This window comes from Pelodiscus sinensis, chromosome 19 (assembly GCF_052426305.1).
Source record: "Pelodiscus sinensis isolate ZL-2025 chromosome 19, ASM5242630v1, whole genome shotgun sequence".
In the NCBI taxonomy this organism is placed as follows: domain Eukaryota; kingdom Metazoa; phylum Chordata; order Testudines; family Trionychidae; genus Pelodiscus; species Pelodiscus sinensis.
In genome coordinates, this window is record NC_143070.1 from 19546365 (window position 1) to 19565269 (window position 18905).

Here is an 18905-nt window from a genome sequence, read left to right on the forward strand (position 1 = left end):
AAAAGCCTCTTCCACAAAAAAAAAGCAGAAAATGCAAATTGTGGTTCGCAAATTGTGTATCTTTTTACAAAAAAACCCAAACCCTGCAGTCTAGACGTAGCCTAATTGTGGTTTTTGGAAGACAGAAAAAGTGGTTATTGATTTGTTATTTTTGTTGGCTTATTTTGGATAAGGGAAATAGAGCCAGGAAAATTAGCAAAATGAGTGAGGTTCAGAAGGAACTGAAGCTGCACAGAATCCAAGAAGCAGACAGGGAGGCAGACCATAAGAGACAAACTGAGTTAGAGAGGACAATGTAGCACTTTAAAGACTAACAAGATGGTTTATTAGATGATGAGCTTTCGTGGGCCAGACCCACTTCCTCAGATCAAATAAAAGTGGAAGTGGGTCTGGCCCACGAAAGCTCATCATCTAATAAACCATCTTGTTAGTCTTTAAAGTGCTACATTGTCCTGCATTTTGCTTCAACTACCCCAGACTAACACGGCTACATTTCTATCACTGAGTTAGAGAGGCTTGAGATAGAAGCCCAAATTGCTGGGGATAAAGCTATTCATGAGTGAACCCTGAAACTACAGCAACTTGAGAGAGACAGAGAAGAAAAAGCCCATCAAAGGGCCATGGAACTGAAACAGCCTGAACAAAAAGCTGCATGTGATTTAGCCTTAGAAACTCAGAGGAAAGCTCATGATTTAACCCTAGAAGCCCAGACAGAAACTCAAAGGGCTGCTCTACAGGAGAGAGAGGCTGCATGAATTCGCTGTACTTGACTTCAAGAGTAAGCACCCCAGTGCTACAGGACCCTCCTTCCCAAAATCCCAAGGATGGCACTGACTGTGTCCCACTTATATGATGCGCCTAGTGGTCTCACTGCACATTTTATCACCTTTAAAAACTGCAATATCCATTCAATTCCTGAGAATATTGTGCCATTCATTTTGGGAAATGCCCTTTTTAATATGGCAGAGTCCATCCCAGGGATTGGTAGCAGTGGTAAAGAATCTTGTGCTAAAATCCCAGATGGGGAGGCAAATGTCACAGGGGCCATGAAGAGGACAGGAGTTTGTCTCTGATTCTCCTCCAACTGAACTGGACAATTAACAACAAGGGAGACGGGTGGAAGAAGACAGCTCCGACCCTGAGTTATTGCCTAGTGTCAGTGAGTCTTTCTAAGCTGTGGTACATTTGGGAGGGACTTGGGAACAGCATGGGATAGATCCAACCCCAGGAGGCACAGTGGTCTGTGTCATAGGGTATGTCTATACTGCAAGCTTCTTTCGAAATAAGCTTTTCCAGAAGATATCTTCCAGAAAAACTTATTTTGAAATAGAGCATCTACACACAAAAAGTGCAACAAAATAGTGATTTGCTATTTAAAAAAAAGTGTCCACACTGATTGGACGCTATCTCACATTTAAGGCCACCTGGAACTAGTTCACACAGGGCATTAGGTCAGCATTTGCTTCCTGGAGCTGCTGCCTAAGGCTATCTGAGACGCGAGCTTAAAGGGACCCCTCTGGACAGCCGTTTATTAGATTCTTCTGCTTGCTTGCCTACCTTTCTTAGGGTACATCTAGACTGGTGGGTTTTTCTGGGATACCATTTGTATCCCAGAAAAATTCTGCTGCGTTCAGGGAACATGTTTGCTCTTCCACCTTTTTTTGTGAAAAAGCAGACATGCTCTTTCAGGGAGCCCTGTATACCTCATTCTATAAGGACTAAGGGCTCCTCCGAAAGAGCAGGATTTCCCACCATTTGGCCCTATCTAGACAGGGCCAAATGGCAGAAAAGCCTCTTCTGGAAAAGCTATTGGAAAAAGCAATTTGTGTAGCTTTTTCCAGTACAAGAGTGTAGTCTAGACCTAGCCTAAGGGACAACAAAGCATTTTCTCTGCGTGCTCTCATTGCCCTGTGTGACGGGGTGAATCCGTCCCCTCCCACGGGCCAGAGCACACCTGAGGCACCAGGCCCAGGTATAGACTGGTGCGGCCTCCCCTCCCCCTCCGGCAGTGCCGCGCTGGTGCCCTGAGCTGCGCACTGCATTTAAAAGCGGCAGCTGGCCGGGACGGAAGCGGCCAGAGATGCCAGGGCCAAGGTGGAAGCGGCCAGAGATGCCAGGGCCAAGGTGGAAGCGGCCAGGGACACCAGGGCCAGAGCAGAAGCCACCAGAGATGCCAGGGCTGGAGCAGAAGCCACCAGAGACGCTGGGGCCAGCTGGGAAACAGCCAGGAGCAGAAGCTGCCGGGAGCACGGGAGCCAAGGCCAAAGAGGGCAGAGATGTGAAGGCCGGGATGACAGCAGCCAGCGTGGCCGAGACCAGGACCCAGGCTTCTGGGCAGGAACAATACCCACGATTGGCGGAACGGACTCTTCCAACCCCTGTGGGGAACACCCAGTGGAGGAGCATCTGAAAGTCATAGAAAGCAGTCCCAGGACAGGGCTGCCAACACAGACAGCAAACACCCAGAGAGGGGTGGTGAGTGAATCACGTACAAATCACCATTCGGGTGAGGTTGGTGTGGCCTCACCCTAGGGTCCTGGGGCCAGAGTTCGGGAGCGGAGGAGAGCCCAAGTTCCCCTACCCCACCTAAACTAAATACCGCAAAGATGGTGAAGATCGTTCTTCGGGAGGGATTTTCTTCCTATTGAACTCTTGCTAGTGATGGGGGGGGGAGGGAAGAGATGCCCCAAAGCAGGCGCAGACTATACCCCGTCACCCATAGCTGCTGTGCGGGGACAGTTGGCTCATGGGGGGAGAGGACTACCCTACTTCAGGCTCGACCCTTTTATATGAGCACACCTATCCCCTAGGATTTACAAGCCCAGATTAAACCTGGAATCGGGGCCTCCGCACCATTAACGTGGGTGCCCCGATCCCACATACCCCAGGGGTGGGGGTGGGAGTGTGACATTCTGCTTTTGGAAAATACAGTACTCCCTGCCATGGAGCTGGAGCTGGAGCTGCCCCTGGGCATGCGATGGTGCCACACTCCTGTGCGGCAGTTTCTGCAGGCTGCCTTCATGGCCCTGCATGAGCTCGACTCCGAGCTCATCATTGAGAACCTCTGCCTGTGTGCAGGAGCAAGGCCCTTGCAACTCTTCCCCTTTATGCCCCCAACAGTGGAGAGACGGTTCTGGAAGCTGGATACCAGTTCCAACTGGTGGGACCGGCTGGTGATGGAGCAGTGTGATGACCAGCAGTGGCTCCACAACTTCCATATGAGGAAGGAGACATTCCTGGAGCTGTGTGCCTGGCTTGCCCCTGCCCTCAGAAGATGGGACACCCAGATGTGACCCACCATTCACCTGGAGAAGCAGGTTGCCATTGCAGCCTGGAAGCTCTCCACACTGGACACTTACCGGTCCGTGGGCAACCAGTTTGGTGTGGGGAAGTCGACTGTTGGGGCCCTCCTGGTGATCTCAGGCTGCAGTCTTTGGAGGGGGGAGTACTGAAAAGAGGGACCCTAGGGAAAGGGGAGATTGGGAGTGCAGGAGGTGGCGGGGGGAAGCCCTGTCCCTGGGGGGTTCTGCAGTCCTGCCCTCACACAGCCCTGCTGGGGAGGGTTCCAAAGGGGGGTGGCTCCTTGGGTGTTTATGGGAAGGGAGAGGGAGGGGACCACCCAAGGGGTCAGGCACCCCCTTTGATTCTCTGTATTGTTTCTTTGTTTGTCTCCTTCAGGTGGTGAGGGCCATTAACAACGTTCTGCTGGGCAGGGACACCCCCTTGGGCAACTTGGACCCCATCATTGCTGGAATTACCACCCTGGGCTTCCCCAACTGCAGGGAGAACCCACATCCCTATCTGGGCTCCTGACCACCATACACTGCAGTACATAAACCAGAAGGGATACTTTTCTGTGGTCCTGAAGGCCCTGGTCAACCACTGCAGCATCTTTGTAGGCTTTTGGGGGAAGGCACATGACGCCCACGTCTTCCGCAACTCCAGCCTCTCCCAGAAGCTGGAGGCTGGCACTTTCTTCCCTGAGCGCAACATCAGGGTTGGGGATGTTGAAATGTCACTGTGCGTTGTGGGGAATGCAGCCTACTCCCTCATGGCATGGCTTATGAAGCCCTACGCTGGCCACCTTGACCCCAGCAGGCACCAGTTCAATGGCCGCCTGGGCAGGGCCCGCATGCAGACTGAATGTGGCTTGTCCGCTTGAAGGCAAGATTCAGGTGCCTCCTGACCTGCCTGAATGTGGGGGAGCAGAACATCCCCCAGGTGAACTCCGCTTGTTGTGTGTTCCACAAGAGTGAGGAGAGGAAGGGGGAGGCCTTTCTTCCGGGGTGGGGGGAGGGCAGAGGCTGGCTGGGAGGGATGGGCTTTTGAGCAGCTGCCGTCCAGCAGGCCCATCAGGTAAGGGTGCACATCTGGGAGGTATTGAGGGAGAGTTTCTTTCAGGGATCCCAGTAACTCTCCACAGGGCCTTGCCTTGTCTCTCTATGCCTTTCCCACAGCACCTCTCCCTTCTCCCCTCCAGCCCTTTTCCCTGCAGACACAATAAAAACATCTGTTTTGTTTTGAAAAACAAATTTGGGTTAGAAGTAACAGGAGGAGGGGGGATGAGAACCTGGAAAGGGGGGAGACAGATAACCTGGGGGGGAAGGCTCAGGGCTGGGGCTGAGTGGTGTGTAACACAAGTGCTTCCTACGCCTCATGCGTGGGGACCTCTTTGACTTTGGTGGGGTGTCCAGGGAGAATAGAGGAATAGGTTGGTGGGAGCTGAAGCAGGGTCAGGCATGGGAGGGAGAGCCAGGACTGGGGCAGGGATTGGAACAGGGACTGTTGCTGGATAGGTCAGGAGCTCCTAGATGGTTGAACACATGTTGCATCCCTAATGCAGCAGCTCAGTCCATATCTGGGCCTGCCATTGCACATCATCGCAGGCTTTCTAGGCCAGCGTCTGCTGCGTGTTCCACGGGATGGCGATGTGCTCCCTCATCAGGTCCTCATGGTCCCTCCAGTGCCTGTGGCTTCCCTGGGGTCAAGCAGCTGGCTTGGGTGGTGTTGAATGCCCATAGTCACAGCTGGTCCAGTTGGGGAGAAGAGAGGTTGTCACTCATCCCTGGAGACACTGTCCCTGAGGCCTTGCCTTCATGTGTGAGCTGAGAGCAACAGTTCCTGGGCCAGAGGACGGTGATGTCCTGGGAGCAAGGCCATGTGTGGCCTGGACAGTGGGCCTTTCTTCACAGGGGCCCAGAGGCCCCCATGGGACCATGCTTCCCACCCCCAACCCACGCACAAGCAGGCAATGGGAAATGAACAGCCATGCTGGGATCCAATGGGCAGAAGAGGGGCCTCAAGCTGCCTGGGCTTCTACTGGGGCTGCACACACACTCCTGCACCTGGCAGTCCTGTCCCTGGGAGCGGTGCTGCCTTGAGCATGCAATCCTGCCTATGTGTCACGTGTGGCACTCCAGAGTCTGTGTGCATGCATGAGTGTGCCCTTGTCCCCCGCCTCCTTCCAGCAGTGGCTTGTGGTGAGAGGGTCAGATGTGTAGGTGGCCTCCCCAGAGCCTGTGAGCAGGAGCCTAGGGGTGCTCTGGTGCTGTCTCCCGGGACTGCATGGTGCAGACTGGTGTTGCACATGCATTCATGTGCACACACTGCAGTGAGATGGCCAGGCCAAGTGACGATTATACCACAGTATCTCAGCGCCCACCACTCCCATCTAGTGTGTGTGAAAAACTAAGCACTCACCTGATGATTCCTTCCTGGCCTTGGAGGATGCCTGGGAGAATCCAGGCCAAGGGGTACCGGCTGCAGGATGATGGTGGTCACCGTGCTCTCTGTTTTCTCCTCCTCGTGGGCTGTGACCCCCAGACAGGCAACAACAGGCATCTCTAGTCCCTAGTCCACCACCGACAGGTGAAGGGGCTGCATGTCCCCCAGGTCATCAAAATCCTAGACAGAAGTGGGGTCCTGCCCTAGAGTGTGAGCTGCACTCCTTCACCATGGTGTAGGCTTGCCAGAGCGCTTTCACTTTGTTCTGAACCTGCTCCAGGGTTCTTGTGTGGCCCTTTGTGGCCAGGCTCTCAGCCATCCAGCCATGTATGTCCACATTCCTGCATCTGGAGCGGAGCTATGGCACCTGGCAGACTCCTGGGACAGTGCTCCCTGGGACAGGCAGGAGGTTCTTGGTGGACTTATTGTTGGGATTTAATGCCCAGATGACAGGCAATGTGTGCTGCACTGTGGCTGGAAGCTCTGAGGGCTGACTTCCTGCCACAAGCCCTGTCCCCTGTGTCTGCAGCTCTAAGAGCTGCTAGGGAACAGGAACTATAGCATTTCAATGAGTGTGGACACCACTTTTTTTGACAAAACTCCCTATACCGCCTCCACATACAACTTCCTCCAAAAAAAAGCTTTTTCAGAAAAGAGCTTATTCCTTATGGAATGAGGTTTAGCACCATTGGAAAAAGCCATCCGTTATTTTGACTTTCTGTCCAAATAACAATTGTAGAGTGGATGCTAGTATTGATCTATCTATCTAGTCCCACACGCACCTCCCTATCGATTTATCACTATATCTATCTATTCTTATTTCTCCAGCAATGGATCTTCCCCCTTGTCTTGGAGCCCCACCTTCACCCAGTGGTATCGCTCAGAGTGGGACTTGGTGTTTCTTATCAGGCAGGAGACATGCAAATACAAGTGTCCATTTTCTGTTTAAATCTGTGCCTCTCTCTGCCCAAGCTGCACCCGCAGGGACAATTCGCTGCTCCCTGGGTCTGGGCAGTGACCAACCAGTCTCTGGAGAACTTCCCCTGCCAGCACCAGGGACAACGGGACTTTGGCTCTCTTCACTGTTAACTTTGGAAGGTGATTTCTCCCCCTAGACATGCTGCAGAGGCAGAGGAACTTCTACTGTTGCTGTGGCTCCAGGGGTGATTTATAATGTGGCTTATTATGCCCTCAGGAGTCTTTCCTCCTCTGAGCACCTTGAGCAGGGTGGATGGTGCTGAGAGCTCCAAGGGAAAGCTCAGAAGCCACAGAGCAACCGAGGTAGGGTAAGAGGGGGGCAGGGCCAGGCCTATGCGTGGCTGCAGAGCCACAGAGGCCCCCTGGCCAGATTGCTCCCTGCCCTCTGGCTCCCCAAATGCTCAGCAAAGGCCCCCACCAACGAGCATGTAGGTGGCTGCTGACACTCCAGCTTGAGATGGTAGGAAAGCAGGGGCAGACCCCCTCGCCACTCCCCCTCAAGGGGCTCAGTGTGGCAGGAGATGTTGCCCTAAGAGCTTTCTCCCCCACAATTGAGAAGCAGAGAAGCACTCAGGGCTCCAGACATGCTATTAAATAAGCCCCCTCAAACCCAGGGGCACATTTGGGAAGAGAAACTGTGCCACACACTGGCCTGCCCCACACACTCGCCCCCTTCTCTTGCTGGCAAGGCCAGAATGGCAAAGGCTTCAGTGGGAGCAGCCAGGGCTCCCGCCTGCCCAGCAACTCCTTCCCAGAGCCCAGCTGGAGCCAGACCAATGGTCAGAGGAGCTGAGAGGAGGTTTCCAGGCTGAAGACAGCAGGCCCACAGGCCCAGACACAGCAAAGCCATTACCAGTGCGAAGGGATTCGACCCCTCAATCTCCTGATCCAGTCAGACACCATCTTTAGGCCACTTCTAGCTACAGCAGCTGGCACGCTCTGGAGGAAATACCTAATTCGTGCAGGGCTGCAGGCACACTGCTGCACGCTAATGAGGTGGGTGGGTTTTAAATTCTTCCTGCAGGACTGGGTGAGCAGCCTACAGGGGACTATAGTGGAGAGTTCAGTCACCTCTTTACTGATTGGCTACCAATCCCAGCATGATATGCTGGCTGCCGAGCTTTGGAGAGTGGATGGAAGGCAGGCCCCCCTTCATAGGGTGAATCTCCCATTTCCTCCTGGCCATCCCTGATGGAAAAGTGGCGGCCGCAGGGGCAGGGGAGCAGTTGGGAGAATGTTAGCCTGAAAACCTAAAGGTTCCTGACCCAGTTCTCAACTTTAGCAGAAGCCTTTGTCCTTCAGGCTCAGCCCTTGTTTGGCTCCTCTGTGGAGAGCCCAGCTGTGTGTCCTGCAAGGGCCTTGCTTGCCCTGCTCCCCCACCTAGGAGCCAACCAACCCTGCCTCTCTTCTCCTGCTCTGCCTCAGCCAGGAGAGGGAAGACAGCTTGGAGGGACAAGTCTGTCAGCTTGGGGCCTCTCTCTGTGGCTTCTGTCACTGCCAGGCAAGGGAAGGCTGAATCCCAGCAGCTTTCTGCCCCAGAGTGGCTGGATTTTGGGGAGAGCAAGTTGGAACAGGGAGAGGACTACAGGAGGCTGTCAAAACAGGTTAAGGGACCCTCTGAAGGTAGCAAGGAAGGGGTTGGATTCTGGAGTGGCCTACAGGATGTGGCATTTGCCTGGGGAGCACACAACTGGGGCCTTGAATCCTGTCTCCACCCTGGGAGCAGCCAACATGAGTTGCCCCAGGATGGACCAGGTTCCTGAATTTGGAAAGCAGGATAAAGGACCAGCTGAAGGGTAAGTCAGTGGGGTGAGATCTCCAGTGAATCTGGGGATAGGGCATCAGCCTCTGGAGCTAGAGCACAGGATGGTTGGACTTGAGTCCCCCCCTCCACCCACTTAAGCAGCAACCTGGCAGCCAACATCAGTTGCCCCAGGGATGGAGCTGACTTCTGCATTAGGAAGGCAGGATAAGGGATGCCCAGGAGGTGGGGTGGGTTCTGGAGTGGCTTAGGAGACAGAGCATCCTCCTAGGGAGGCAGCCCCAAGCCCCACCCACACTGGGAGCAACTAAACAGCTGCCCCAGGGATGGAGCAATGGAGCCAAGGCAGGCCTACTCCTGCCCTGGCCCTGCACCACTCCTGGAAGCAGCTGGCAAGTGCAGCAGTGGCTCCATGCACTGACCCTTATCTATAGACTCCAGCCCCATACCCTTCACTAGCCACTGTTCTTCATCATTGATCAATGGCAGCTGCAGGTGTGGTGTCCACAGGCAAGGCAGCATGTGGGGACCCCCTGCTCTGACTTTCTCAGGGGCTGCAGGGACATGCCAGCCACCTCCAGGAGCACAATTCCCACAGGGATAATTACTTCAGCCACAACAGGTTAGGCATTTTAGAACATACTCCTCAAAGAATTAAATGTAAGTTTGAGAGAAATGAAAGTTATGGAATGCACAGATCAGTCAAACCCCTAAAATAACCCACTTTGAAAGCAGTAACAGAAGTAACAACCTCCATGTATATGTTGGGGGAAATTGACATATTTGCATTGTCAAGCTCCCTCTGTTCCCTTCTGTCTGTGTGGAGATAAAAGTACAGAAGTGGGGGGAGGAGGGACACCCTGATATCAGCATGCTCCCTCTTCTCACTTCCACAACCTGCACAGCAAGTGGGAAGCTGCCAGGGAGGCAGCTCCAAAGAAGAGGGCAGGAGCAGCATGACCGTGCGGGAGGGGCAACTGACATGCCAGCACTTGATAACTTCCTGGCCAAACCTGTCAGAGGCTCCAAGATCTACTGGTAGATCCCCATCTACTGGTTGTGACCACTGATCTAGAGAAAGGGGTAAACAGTGAGGTGGCAAAATTTGCAGATGATACCAAACTGCTGAAGATAGCTAAGACCAAAACAGACTGTGAAGAGCTTGAAAAAGATCTCACCAAACTAAGTGATTGGGCAACAAAATGGCATATGAAATTTAATGTGGATAAATGTAAGGTAATCCACATTGGAAAAATGAATCCCAACTATACATACATATACTAGATGGGGACTAGTTTAGCTACAACTACACAAGAGAGAGATTCTGGAGTCATTGTGGATAGTTCTCTGAAATATCCACTCAGTGTGCAGCAGCAGTCAAAAAAGCAAATAGGTTAGGAATTATTAAAAAAAAGGATAGAGAATAAGACACAAAATATCTTAATGCCTCTATGTAAAACCATAGTACTCCCACATCTTGAATACTGCATACAGATGTGGTCGCCTCATCTCAGAAAAGATATATTGGCATTGGAAAAGGTTCAGAAAAGGGCAACAAAAATGATTAGGGGTTTGAAACGAGTCCCATATGAAAAGAGATTAAAAAGACTTGAACTTTTCAGCTTGGAAAAGAGACTAAAGGGAGATATGGTCAAGGTCTATAAAATCATGACTGGTTTGGACAAAGTGAATAAGGAAAAGTTATTTACTTATTCCCACAATATAAAAACTACAGCTCACCACATGAAATTAATAGGCAGCAAGTCTGAAACAAACAAAAGGAAGTTTTTCTTCACTCAGTGCACAGTTAACCTGTGGAACACCTTGCCAAAGGTTGTGGTGAAGTCTAGGATTTTAATGGGGTTCAATAAAGGGCTAGATGACTTCATAGAGGTTAGGTCCATATTATCCATGATGAGTAGGAATCGTGTCCCTAGCCTCTGCTTCTCTGGAGGTGGGTGACAGGGGAGGGATCACATGAGGATTACCTATTTCCAAATAGCTTATTTATCTCTTCCAGCCGAGACTCACAGGTACTCAGAGAAAACCCCGCCTCTCGGTTCCAAGACTTTGAACCCTGCAATCTGAGTTCAGCTTTCAGTGGGACATGCTGGTGAGATGTTGGTTTGTTGTAGATCCTTGGGAATCATTGCTTTTGCCTTCTTTCCCCTCTGGCTCAATTCCATTTTGTGCATCTTGACTTTCTCAATCTAAGGACTTTGGAGAAGCCTATTAAACAGCTGCTTCAGTGGCACAGATCTGGTAGGAGGGGCTCCGGATAACAAGATTTGAGCTGTGACTTAAGTTTTTCCCACAGTCAAAGCAGGTGAAGGGTTTCTATTCAGTGTGGGTTCTCCTATGCGCAACAAGGTTTGAACTCTGACTGAAACTTTTCCCACAGTCAGAGCATCTGAAAGGTTTCTCTCCTGTGTGGGTTCTCCTATGTGCAACAAGGTTTGAATGCCGACTGAAGCTTTTCCCACAGTCAGAGCATCTGAAGGGTTTCTCTCCTGTGTGAGTTCTCCTATGTACAACAAGATTTGACCTCCGACTGAAGCTTTTCCCACAGTCTGAGCAGCTGAAGGGTTTCTCTCCTGTGTGGGCTCTCTTATGTTTAATTACATCTGATCTGTGTTTGAAGCCTTTTCCGCAATTGGCGCAGCTATGGGGTCTCTCTCCTGTATGTATTGTGTGGTGATCTATAAGGCATGAGCGCCGACTGAAGCATTTCCCACAGTCAGAACAGCTGAAAGGTTTCTCTCCTGTGTGGGTTCTCCTATGTACAACAAGGTTTGAACTCCGACTGAAGCTTTTCCCACAGTCTGAACAGCTGAAAGGTTTCTCTCCTGTGTGGGTTCTCCTATGTACAACAAGGTTGGAACTTCGACTGAAGCATTTCCCACAGTCTGAGCAACTGAAGAGTTTCTCCCCCATTTGGGTTCTTTCATGTTTAACAAAGTCTGACCTCTCCTTGAAGCTTTTTCTGCAATAAGAGATGGTGAAGGGTTTCTCCACTGTGTGGGCTCTTTTATGTTTAATAGTGTCTGACCTGTGTTTGAAGCCTTTTCCATAATCTGAGAAGTTATGCGGTCTCTCTCCTGTATGTATTATCTGGTGATCCATAAGGTATGAGCGCCGACTGAAGCATTTCCCACAGTCAGTGCAGCTCAAGGGTTTCTCTCCTGTGTGGGTTCTTCTATGTGCAACCAGATTTGAGCTCTGACTGAAGCTTTTCCCACAGTCAGAGCAGGTGAAGGGTTTCTCCCCTGTGTGGGTTCTTTCATGTTTAACAAGGTCCGACCTCTCCTTGAAGCTTTTCCCACAGTCAGAACAGCTGAAAGGTTTCTCTCCTGTGTGGGTTCTTCTATGTGCAACAAGGTTTGAACTCCGACTGAAGCGTTTCCCACAGTAGCATCTGAAAGGCTTCTCTCCTGTGTGGGTTCTCCTATGTGCAACAAGGTTTGAACTCCGACTGAAGTTTTTCCCGCAGTCAGAGCAGTTGAAAGGTTTCTTTCCTGTATGGGTCCTCCTGTGTCTAACAAGGCTTGAACTCTGACTGAAGCTTTTCCCACAGTCTGAGCACCTGAAACGTTTCTCTCCTGTGTGAGCTCTTTCATATTTAATAAGAATTGCACAGTCACTGCAAGCGCAGGGTGACTGTTGATGTGGGATTTTCTGTTGAACAGTTTCTGTGTTTGCTTTCACCCCACTGCTCCTATAACTAGATTTACCCTGTCCCTCTCCTGGATGGTTTCCCGGCTGCCTTTGTAGGCTACACTGACTCTCACAGGTCTCTCCCTGCTCAGGATTCTGAGAAACATGCTCTTCAGATCTTCCCAATAACTTCCCACATGGAGCCATTCGCTTTGGTTCTTCCTGCTGAAGACTCCTATTACTGTTCTCAGTCAGCTTCCCATCACCTGCTGGGACATAGAGAGAATCCAAACCAATGTCATTACCTGTGCTGAGCTGAAAGGAAACTCTCAAAGAGAAGTAGAAAAGGAGAAATACGCTGTCATGATCATGAGAGATGGCCTGCAGCCTGGGGACTAGGGTTAACTACACCTAACCCAGGTAGAGTTGGCCAATAGGAATGTAGGTATGTAGCCAAACACAAACCCCATCTTGTTTTTCCACGAACCCCATCTTATTTCCCCCTCCCCCAGAGAGCAAGAGAAAGGCAGTCAGCCTTTAATGCCCTGGGAACGCAGGTGTGGTGCCTGTCCCTGACTCTACCATAAACAGAAACCAGACAGTAAATGGGCTAGCTGACGCCTGGGAGGCCTCCCGTCGCCGTGATGGCTAGTATCAGTAATTGACATGCCTGCACTGTCTCAGAAGAGGAATCTTCGCCCATCACATACCAGAGGTGCCCATTGTCTGCATCTTCTCAGGTGTGAATTATGCTTTGCACCCTTTGTGGGAAACTTGGCATTCAAAGCCATTTTTTTCCTAATTGGCCACTTGAGACCAGGAAGAAGCCCATGTAACCCAAGGGGTATAAAGAGGGTTGAGTTGCCCACCCAATTTGAGCTCCAATCACCTACACCTGCTGGCAGGTATTGATTGTCTCCCGAGGTCCGTGGGACGCCCAACCTCGCCCTACTTCTTCCCGAGGGATTGAGAAAAAAACGCTGGCCACGCCAAGTCTGGAACGCAGGGGTGAGAATTGTACCTGCAATGTGTTTTCTTTATGTGTACACTCTAATTGTCTCTCTGTTGTAAGTTAGTTACTTTATTATAGTTTTCTTAAGTCAAACTGCTTCATTTCTATTGTAAACTGCCTTTGGTAAGGTGATTTAGCTATAAACTTTGGGAATAAGTGGGGTGCCCTCATTCACTTATAAATACATTTTATATATATATATATATATATATATATATATATATATATATATATATATATATATATATACACACTGAACCAAGTTTCTTTATTTCTTTTCTCTTTCTTTCTCCTATAAATAAGCCAGTGAGTGTCAAGCTTCTGACTTAAACCCGTGCTGCTGTACCCGAACTGAACACAAACAAAAAAACTTCAGCCGGTCATAAAGGGACAGTTATAGGAAGAGCTTGGGCGTTTGGATCTGTGTCACTCCCAGGTGACAGGGTCCACTGGGGCACTTCTCAGCCTTTCCTGGGCTGCCCGCTGTGAAGGAATTACAAATTCTAGCAGCTAAAATCTGAAGTGTAATAAGCTCTTCCTGTACACACTGGGGCGTCTGTTAGCCTGTTTGGCTACCCTCTGCGACGGGACCTCGGTCCTAGCAGTAAAGTCACGGACGTTAAACTATTTTTCGGGGCGCCCTCCAGCCTCCTAGTCTGCCCGCTGCAACGAGACTTTGTGTCTCAGCAGTTAAAGACTTGGGTGTAACACACACGCACACACTGCCCTGACCATCGGCTGACAAGGTAGAAATTTCAAACTAGGACAAAGGAAAGTTTGGTTTCTCCCTCATTTGTCCCTGAGCAATTTCCCTCCAGCTACTGAGGGGGACAGACACTATGTCTCCCTCCAAGAAAAGACTCTTTACTATCTGTAAGTAGGGTAAAGTTTAGATAAATCCATTAGGTTTTATTGTTTTATGGTTTGGGAATGGGAATCTGATGTCTGTGCATTTAAAAATGGGTTTTCCTCTCCTTTGTAACTAAGCTCTCAACCCATGGGGAGGGGGGTTTCCCCCATGAGTATATTAATTAGTGACTTTTCCATCTAATCATTATGCTTGCAACAGGAATATTGTGGTGACAATAAAAGTTCTCTTTTCTTTTTATTAACCTGGTATTGGTTGATTTTTGTGTCCTGGTTTTTACTTTTGGGGCCGAGATTTCTGAAGTGGTTTCTCCCTGGTTTCCTTATCACTACTTGGGTGGTGGCAGATTTTTTACCCCCAAAATCTAGGTTTTTAAGATTTTTTTGGGGGGGGGAGTAAGTATTATACCAAAGCCTGGAAATATAAGGTTTTGGGGTACTTTTGTGGGCCCCCACTTCTGCATTTATTGGGCCAGAATAGGGAAGGAGCCTTGACACATGCCCAAAGAATGGCTGGAAAGGTTGAATAGTCATGAGTTGAGTTCACCCTCCTTCTCTATAACCCTTCCCCCCTGCCCAGCACCCTCAGATTGGAGTTGAAGACAGGTTGAATGAGACTTGATGGAAATGCACAAGTGACACCAGCTACAAGGACACAGAAATTAGTTTCTGAGTCAGTTTAGCTGATTGCTCACCTTTATGGGTGTGTCTGAGGATCTCCCTTTCCTCACAGCCCTGGAGATCTGGGACCCGCAGCTCCTCTCTTTGCTCCAGCCAGGAGATCACAAGCTTTGGAGACTGGAAATCCTCCATGGGGAGCAATTAACCAAGTGCTGATCTTGTTCATTAAGGTCTGTGCTATTACTGCTTCCAGAGCTATGCTTGGAGTCGCCCACTTCCTCACCTTGCAGAGACTGGACTCTGGCTTGTACAAGATCCCAGGACACACTCACTTGCAGTAAAAGTGCATCTCCCACCCCCTCCCCCCCGCCTTAGGAATGGCCCAGCTCATTCCCCAGGGGAGCTGAGTGCACTTCAGCACTCTCTAGGGTACAGCTAAGTCTCTCCGATGGCCTGTTCCATCCTCCCACCCGAGGGCAGGACAGGAACACACTGCTCAGAAGCACAGCTCTAGTGAGGGCTGGCAAGTCTGACACTGAGGCCCACAGACAGGGCTCAGACTGCAGTTGCCACATGGCGGATCACTAAGACTTGGAGAAAAAGGGCCCAGCAGAGCTCTAGAGCCCCAAGGGATCTGTTCTACAAAGCTCCTGGCTGGGGAGCTCAGCTCACCAGGCTCTTTGGCTCAGATGCTCTACTTAAACGAGGAAGTTGTCTGTGCAGCTAAGTGAATCCTTAGCTGGTTGCGTCAGGACCTGCCTATGCTCCACACTCCTGATCCCGATTGTCTGTGCCAGGGTGGGTCCTGCTAGCTGCCCACAACAACCGTTGCTCCCATGGCCACCCAGGGCAGTGCCAGGCTGTTCCTGTGGCTGGCCAGGGTGGAGACTGGCTGTGTTACTTCTCTGGCATTGGAGGGTGTTGCTGCAGTTCAGTTCCCTCTCTGCAGCCTTGGTTCTACTTTGCCAGCAGCAACCTTTGTGTGGTTTCCCAGCCTTCCTCTTGTGCACAGTTGGGCCTGTCTTTGGTGCCACACTGGGCTGCAAAGAATCTACCAGAAGCAGGAAAGGACTCTGAGTCTGTGCCTTCATTCCAGGGACTCAGCACACTGTCATGAGGGGACCCTGCAGGCATTAACAGCAGCTGCACCCACCCCCACAACTCTGGTACCTGCTGTTCCTACCTGGGCCCTTCCATTCACACCTCTGGCCAAGGCACAACATGGGCAAGATGGTAGGGAAGCACTTTTGAGACCTTGGCTGTAGGAAGAGCAGCACCATTGTTATGTCCCTCAACCTGCTTCCTCTGGGTGAGGGCATGGAAGGGACAGTCTCTCACCCAGGAGCCAGGATTACTGGGGCTGATACTCTTGACACTGGGAGGCAGGGGACAATGAGAGACCCTGAACCAGCTTCTGATACCCGCGGAGACAGGAATCCTTACCCAGCCAGCTCACAGTCTCATAATTCTCCTGCATCACATCCCAGTAGAGGGCTCTCTGACCCGGGTCCAGCAGAGCCCATTCCTCCTCAGAGAAATACACAGCCACCTCCTCAAAGCTCACTGGCTCTGCCACAGCAATTTCCTTTCCCTGGCTCTGCAGGCCAGTGGCTGAGCTGAAGACAGACATGGGTGTTCTGCAGCCTGTCGGGGGAAGAAGGGCAATTGGAGACATTTCAGAGGGGGCTTAAATCCTTTTCACATCCCTATTCTGCCCTGATTCTGTCCCTGCTGACACACATGCTAGACTCTGCCATTGTGAGCAAAAGTTTGAGTCTAGCTATTCCATAAATAGCAAGACAAATTAGATCACAAATCCATATTCATTTCTCTCTGTACCTGGCTTGAGTTTCAGCACTACTTCACCTATATCAATGGGATTCAGTTCTGAGCACCCAGTGTTTTCCAGAAATAAGCGACTAATTATGCTGCCTGAGCATGGCTGCAGGTGTCTAAATTTAGTTTCTAGCTAAAGTACCTCTTTCCCTCCATTTATTTATAGCACCAAACTCAGATCCTCTCATAAGGACTAAACCAACAGAGACTTTATAAGCCCGCCTCATAACAGAGATGAAATTACATTAATACCAGTCAAATGTTTATTATTAAGCATGTGTGGTGAGTTTTTGCAGGATGAGACCCTAAGATTCATAGATTCATAGTAACCAAGAGGAATGTTAGCAATGCAGTCTGACCCCCCTCTGTGGCACAAGCCATTACTCTTACCCTAGTTATCCAGGCACACAGCTCTGTTTCCCTACAGCATGGCTGCGTCTAGACTGGCATGATTTTCCACAAATGCTTTTAACGGAAAAATTTTTCTGTTAAAAGCATTTGCGGAAAAGAGCGTCTAGATTGGCATGGACGCTTTTCCGCAAAAGCACTTTTGGCGGAAAAGCGTCCGTGCCAATCTAGAAGCGGTTTTGCCATCGGGGCTTTTTTGCGCAAAACAGTTTTTACCTGTCTACACTGGCCCTCTGGTGCAAAAGCATTTCTGCAAGAGGGCTTATCCCTGAGCAGGAGCATCATAGTATTTGCGCAAGAACACTGACAATCTTACATTAGATTGTCAGTGTTCTTGCGCAAATTCAAGTGGCCAGTGTAGAGAGCTGGCAAGTTTTTCCGCAGAAGCAGCTGCTTTTGTGGAAAAACTTGCCAGTCTAGACGCAGCCCATAGCTACGTCTAGACTGGCATGATTTTCCGGAAATGCTTTTAACGGAAAAGTTTTCCATTAAAAGCATTTGCGGAAAAGAGCGTCTAGATTGGCATGGACGCTTTTCCGCAAAAGCACTTTTTGCAGAAAAGCGTCCGTGCCAATCTAGACACGCTTTTGCGCAAAAAAGCCCTGATCCCCATTTTCACAATCGGGGCTTTTTCGCGCAAAACAAATCAGAGCTGTCTACACTGGCCCTTTGGCGCAAAAGCTTTTGCGCAAAAGGACTTTTGCCCGAATGGGAGCAGCATAGTATTTTCGCAAGAAGCACTGATTTCAGACAGTAGGAAGTCAGTGTTCTTGCGGAAATTCAAGCGGCCAGTGTAGACAGCTGGCAAGTTTTTCCACAAAAGCAGTTGCTTTTACAGAAAAACTTGCCAGTCTAGACACAGCCCATGTGTTCTAGAAAGTCATCCAGTATTGAGTTGAAAACATCAAGAGATGGAGAATCCACCACTTCCTGTGACGAGCGATCATCCCTAGCAAACATTTGTGCCTGTTGTCGAGCCTGAAGTTGTCTGGCTTCAGCTTTCACATTGAGCCGTATCCACTAGACCAGTGGTTCCCAACCATTTTTTATACTGTGGACCGGTAAAGCCATTGATAAACTTCTGGCAGACAAGCAACATTTTCTTTGCAATAACAAATATGCAAATGAAATGCTGCCAGTCCATAATGGATAAGACTTTGCCAAAATCTACAACATAAAAAAAAAATTCAGAAAAAGAATTCCCCTCTCGTTATTGAGTGGGTGACTGGTGCAGGGAGGGGTACCCACAGGTGCAGGGGGCATTTGGGGCTCCCTATTTAGTAACTGAAATATTATCAGGAGCACAGGAGTGGGTGCCACCTATTACTATCACCAGTCACCTTTGCCCTCTCTCTTCCTGCCTCATGAGGTGGGGGAGGTGCCATTGTCTCTCCCCCATCTCCTTCTGCACAACCCCTGTCTCCCCCTTCCTCAGCCAGTCTGCTCTTGCTCCCATAGTCACATCCCTCCCTCCCCTTCGCATCCCCCTTCCCTCTTTTTGCGGAAAAGCGTCCGTGTCAATCTAGACACGCTTTTCCGCAAAAAAGCCCCGATCGCCATTTTCACGATCGGGGCTTTTTTGCGCAAAACAAATCTGAGCTGTCTACACTGGCCCTTTTGCGCAAAAGGACTTTTGCCCGAACGGGAGCAGCATAGTATTTCCGCAAGAAGCGCTGATTACAGACAGTAGGAAGTCAGTGTTCTTGCGGAAATTCAAGCAGCCAGTGTAGACAGCTGGAAAGTTTTTCTGCAAAAGCAGCTGCTTTTGTGGAAAAACTTGCCAGTCTAGACTCAGCCACACTGTCCTGCATTCTCATCTCCTGACCCAACACATACTTGGGGGTGGTTGTTACTTTTTGCACACTGCTTGCAAAGTGTGCTACTTTTGCTTTTTGACTGGTCTGTGCATTTCATAATTTTCATTTCTCTTTTATGCTTAAATTTAATTCTTTAAGTGGTGAGTTCTAAAATGCTGAACCTATCATGGCTGGAGTCATTATTCCTGGGGTAACTGCTGGTCCTGGAAGTGGCTGGCATATCTCT

General features: G+C 50.1%; 1 protein-coding gene and 1 long non-coding RNA gene across 3 annotated transcripts; one reads left to right on the forward strand and one right to left on the reverse strand.

Moving 5' to 3' along the window:
- Positions 1 to 391: 391 nt before the first annotated feature.
- LOC149522249 (uncharacterized) lies at positions 392 to 4528 on the forward strand. Of its 2 annotated transcripts, XR_016347377.1 has the most exons (4): positions 392 to 2094; positions 2125 to 2475; positions 3121 to 3361; positions 3679 to 4528. It is a non-coding gene; the product is annotated as an uncharacterized LOC149522249 (long non-coding RNA). The 2 variants fall into 2 exon arrangements; XR_016347376.1 differs by having other exon boundaries at positions 392 to 2475.
- Positions 4529 to 10155: 5627 nt separating this feature from the next.
- LOC106731416 (uncharacterized) lies at positions 10156 to 18382 on the reverse strand. Its single transcript, XM_075912966.2, has 2 exons — positions 16062 to 18382; positions 10156 to 12387 (listed from the first exon to the last, which is right to left on the reverse strand). Exons 1-2 carry the CDS (start codon positions 16291 to 16293, stop codon positions 10802 to 10804), a joined length of 1818 nt encoding a protein of 605 aa, XP_075769081.1. The 5' UTR covers positions 16294 to 18382; the 3' UTR covers positions 10156 to 10801.
- Between the last annotated feature and the right edge of the window lie 523 nt (positions 18383 to 18905).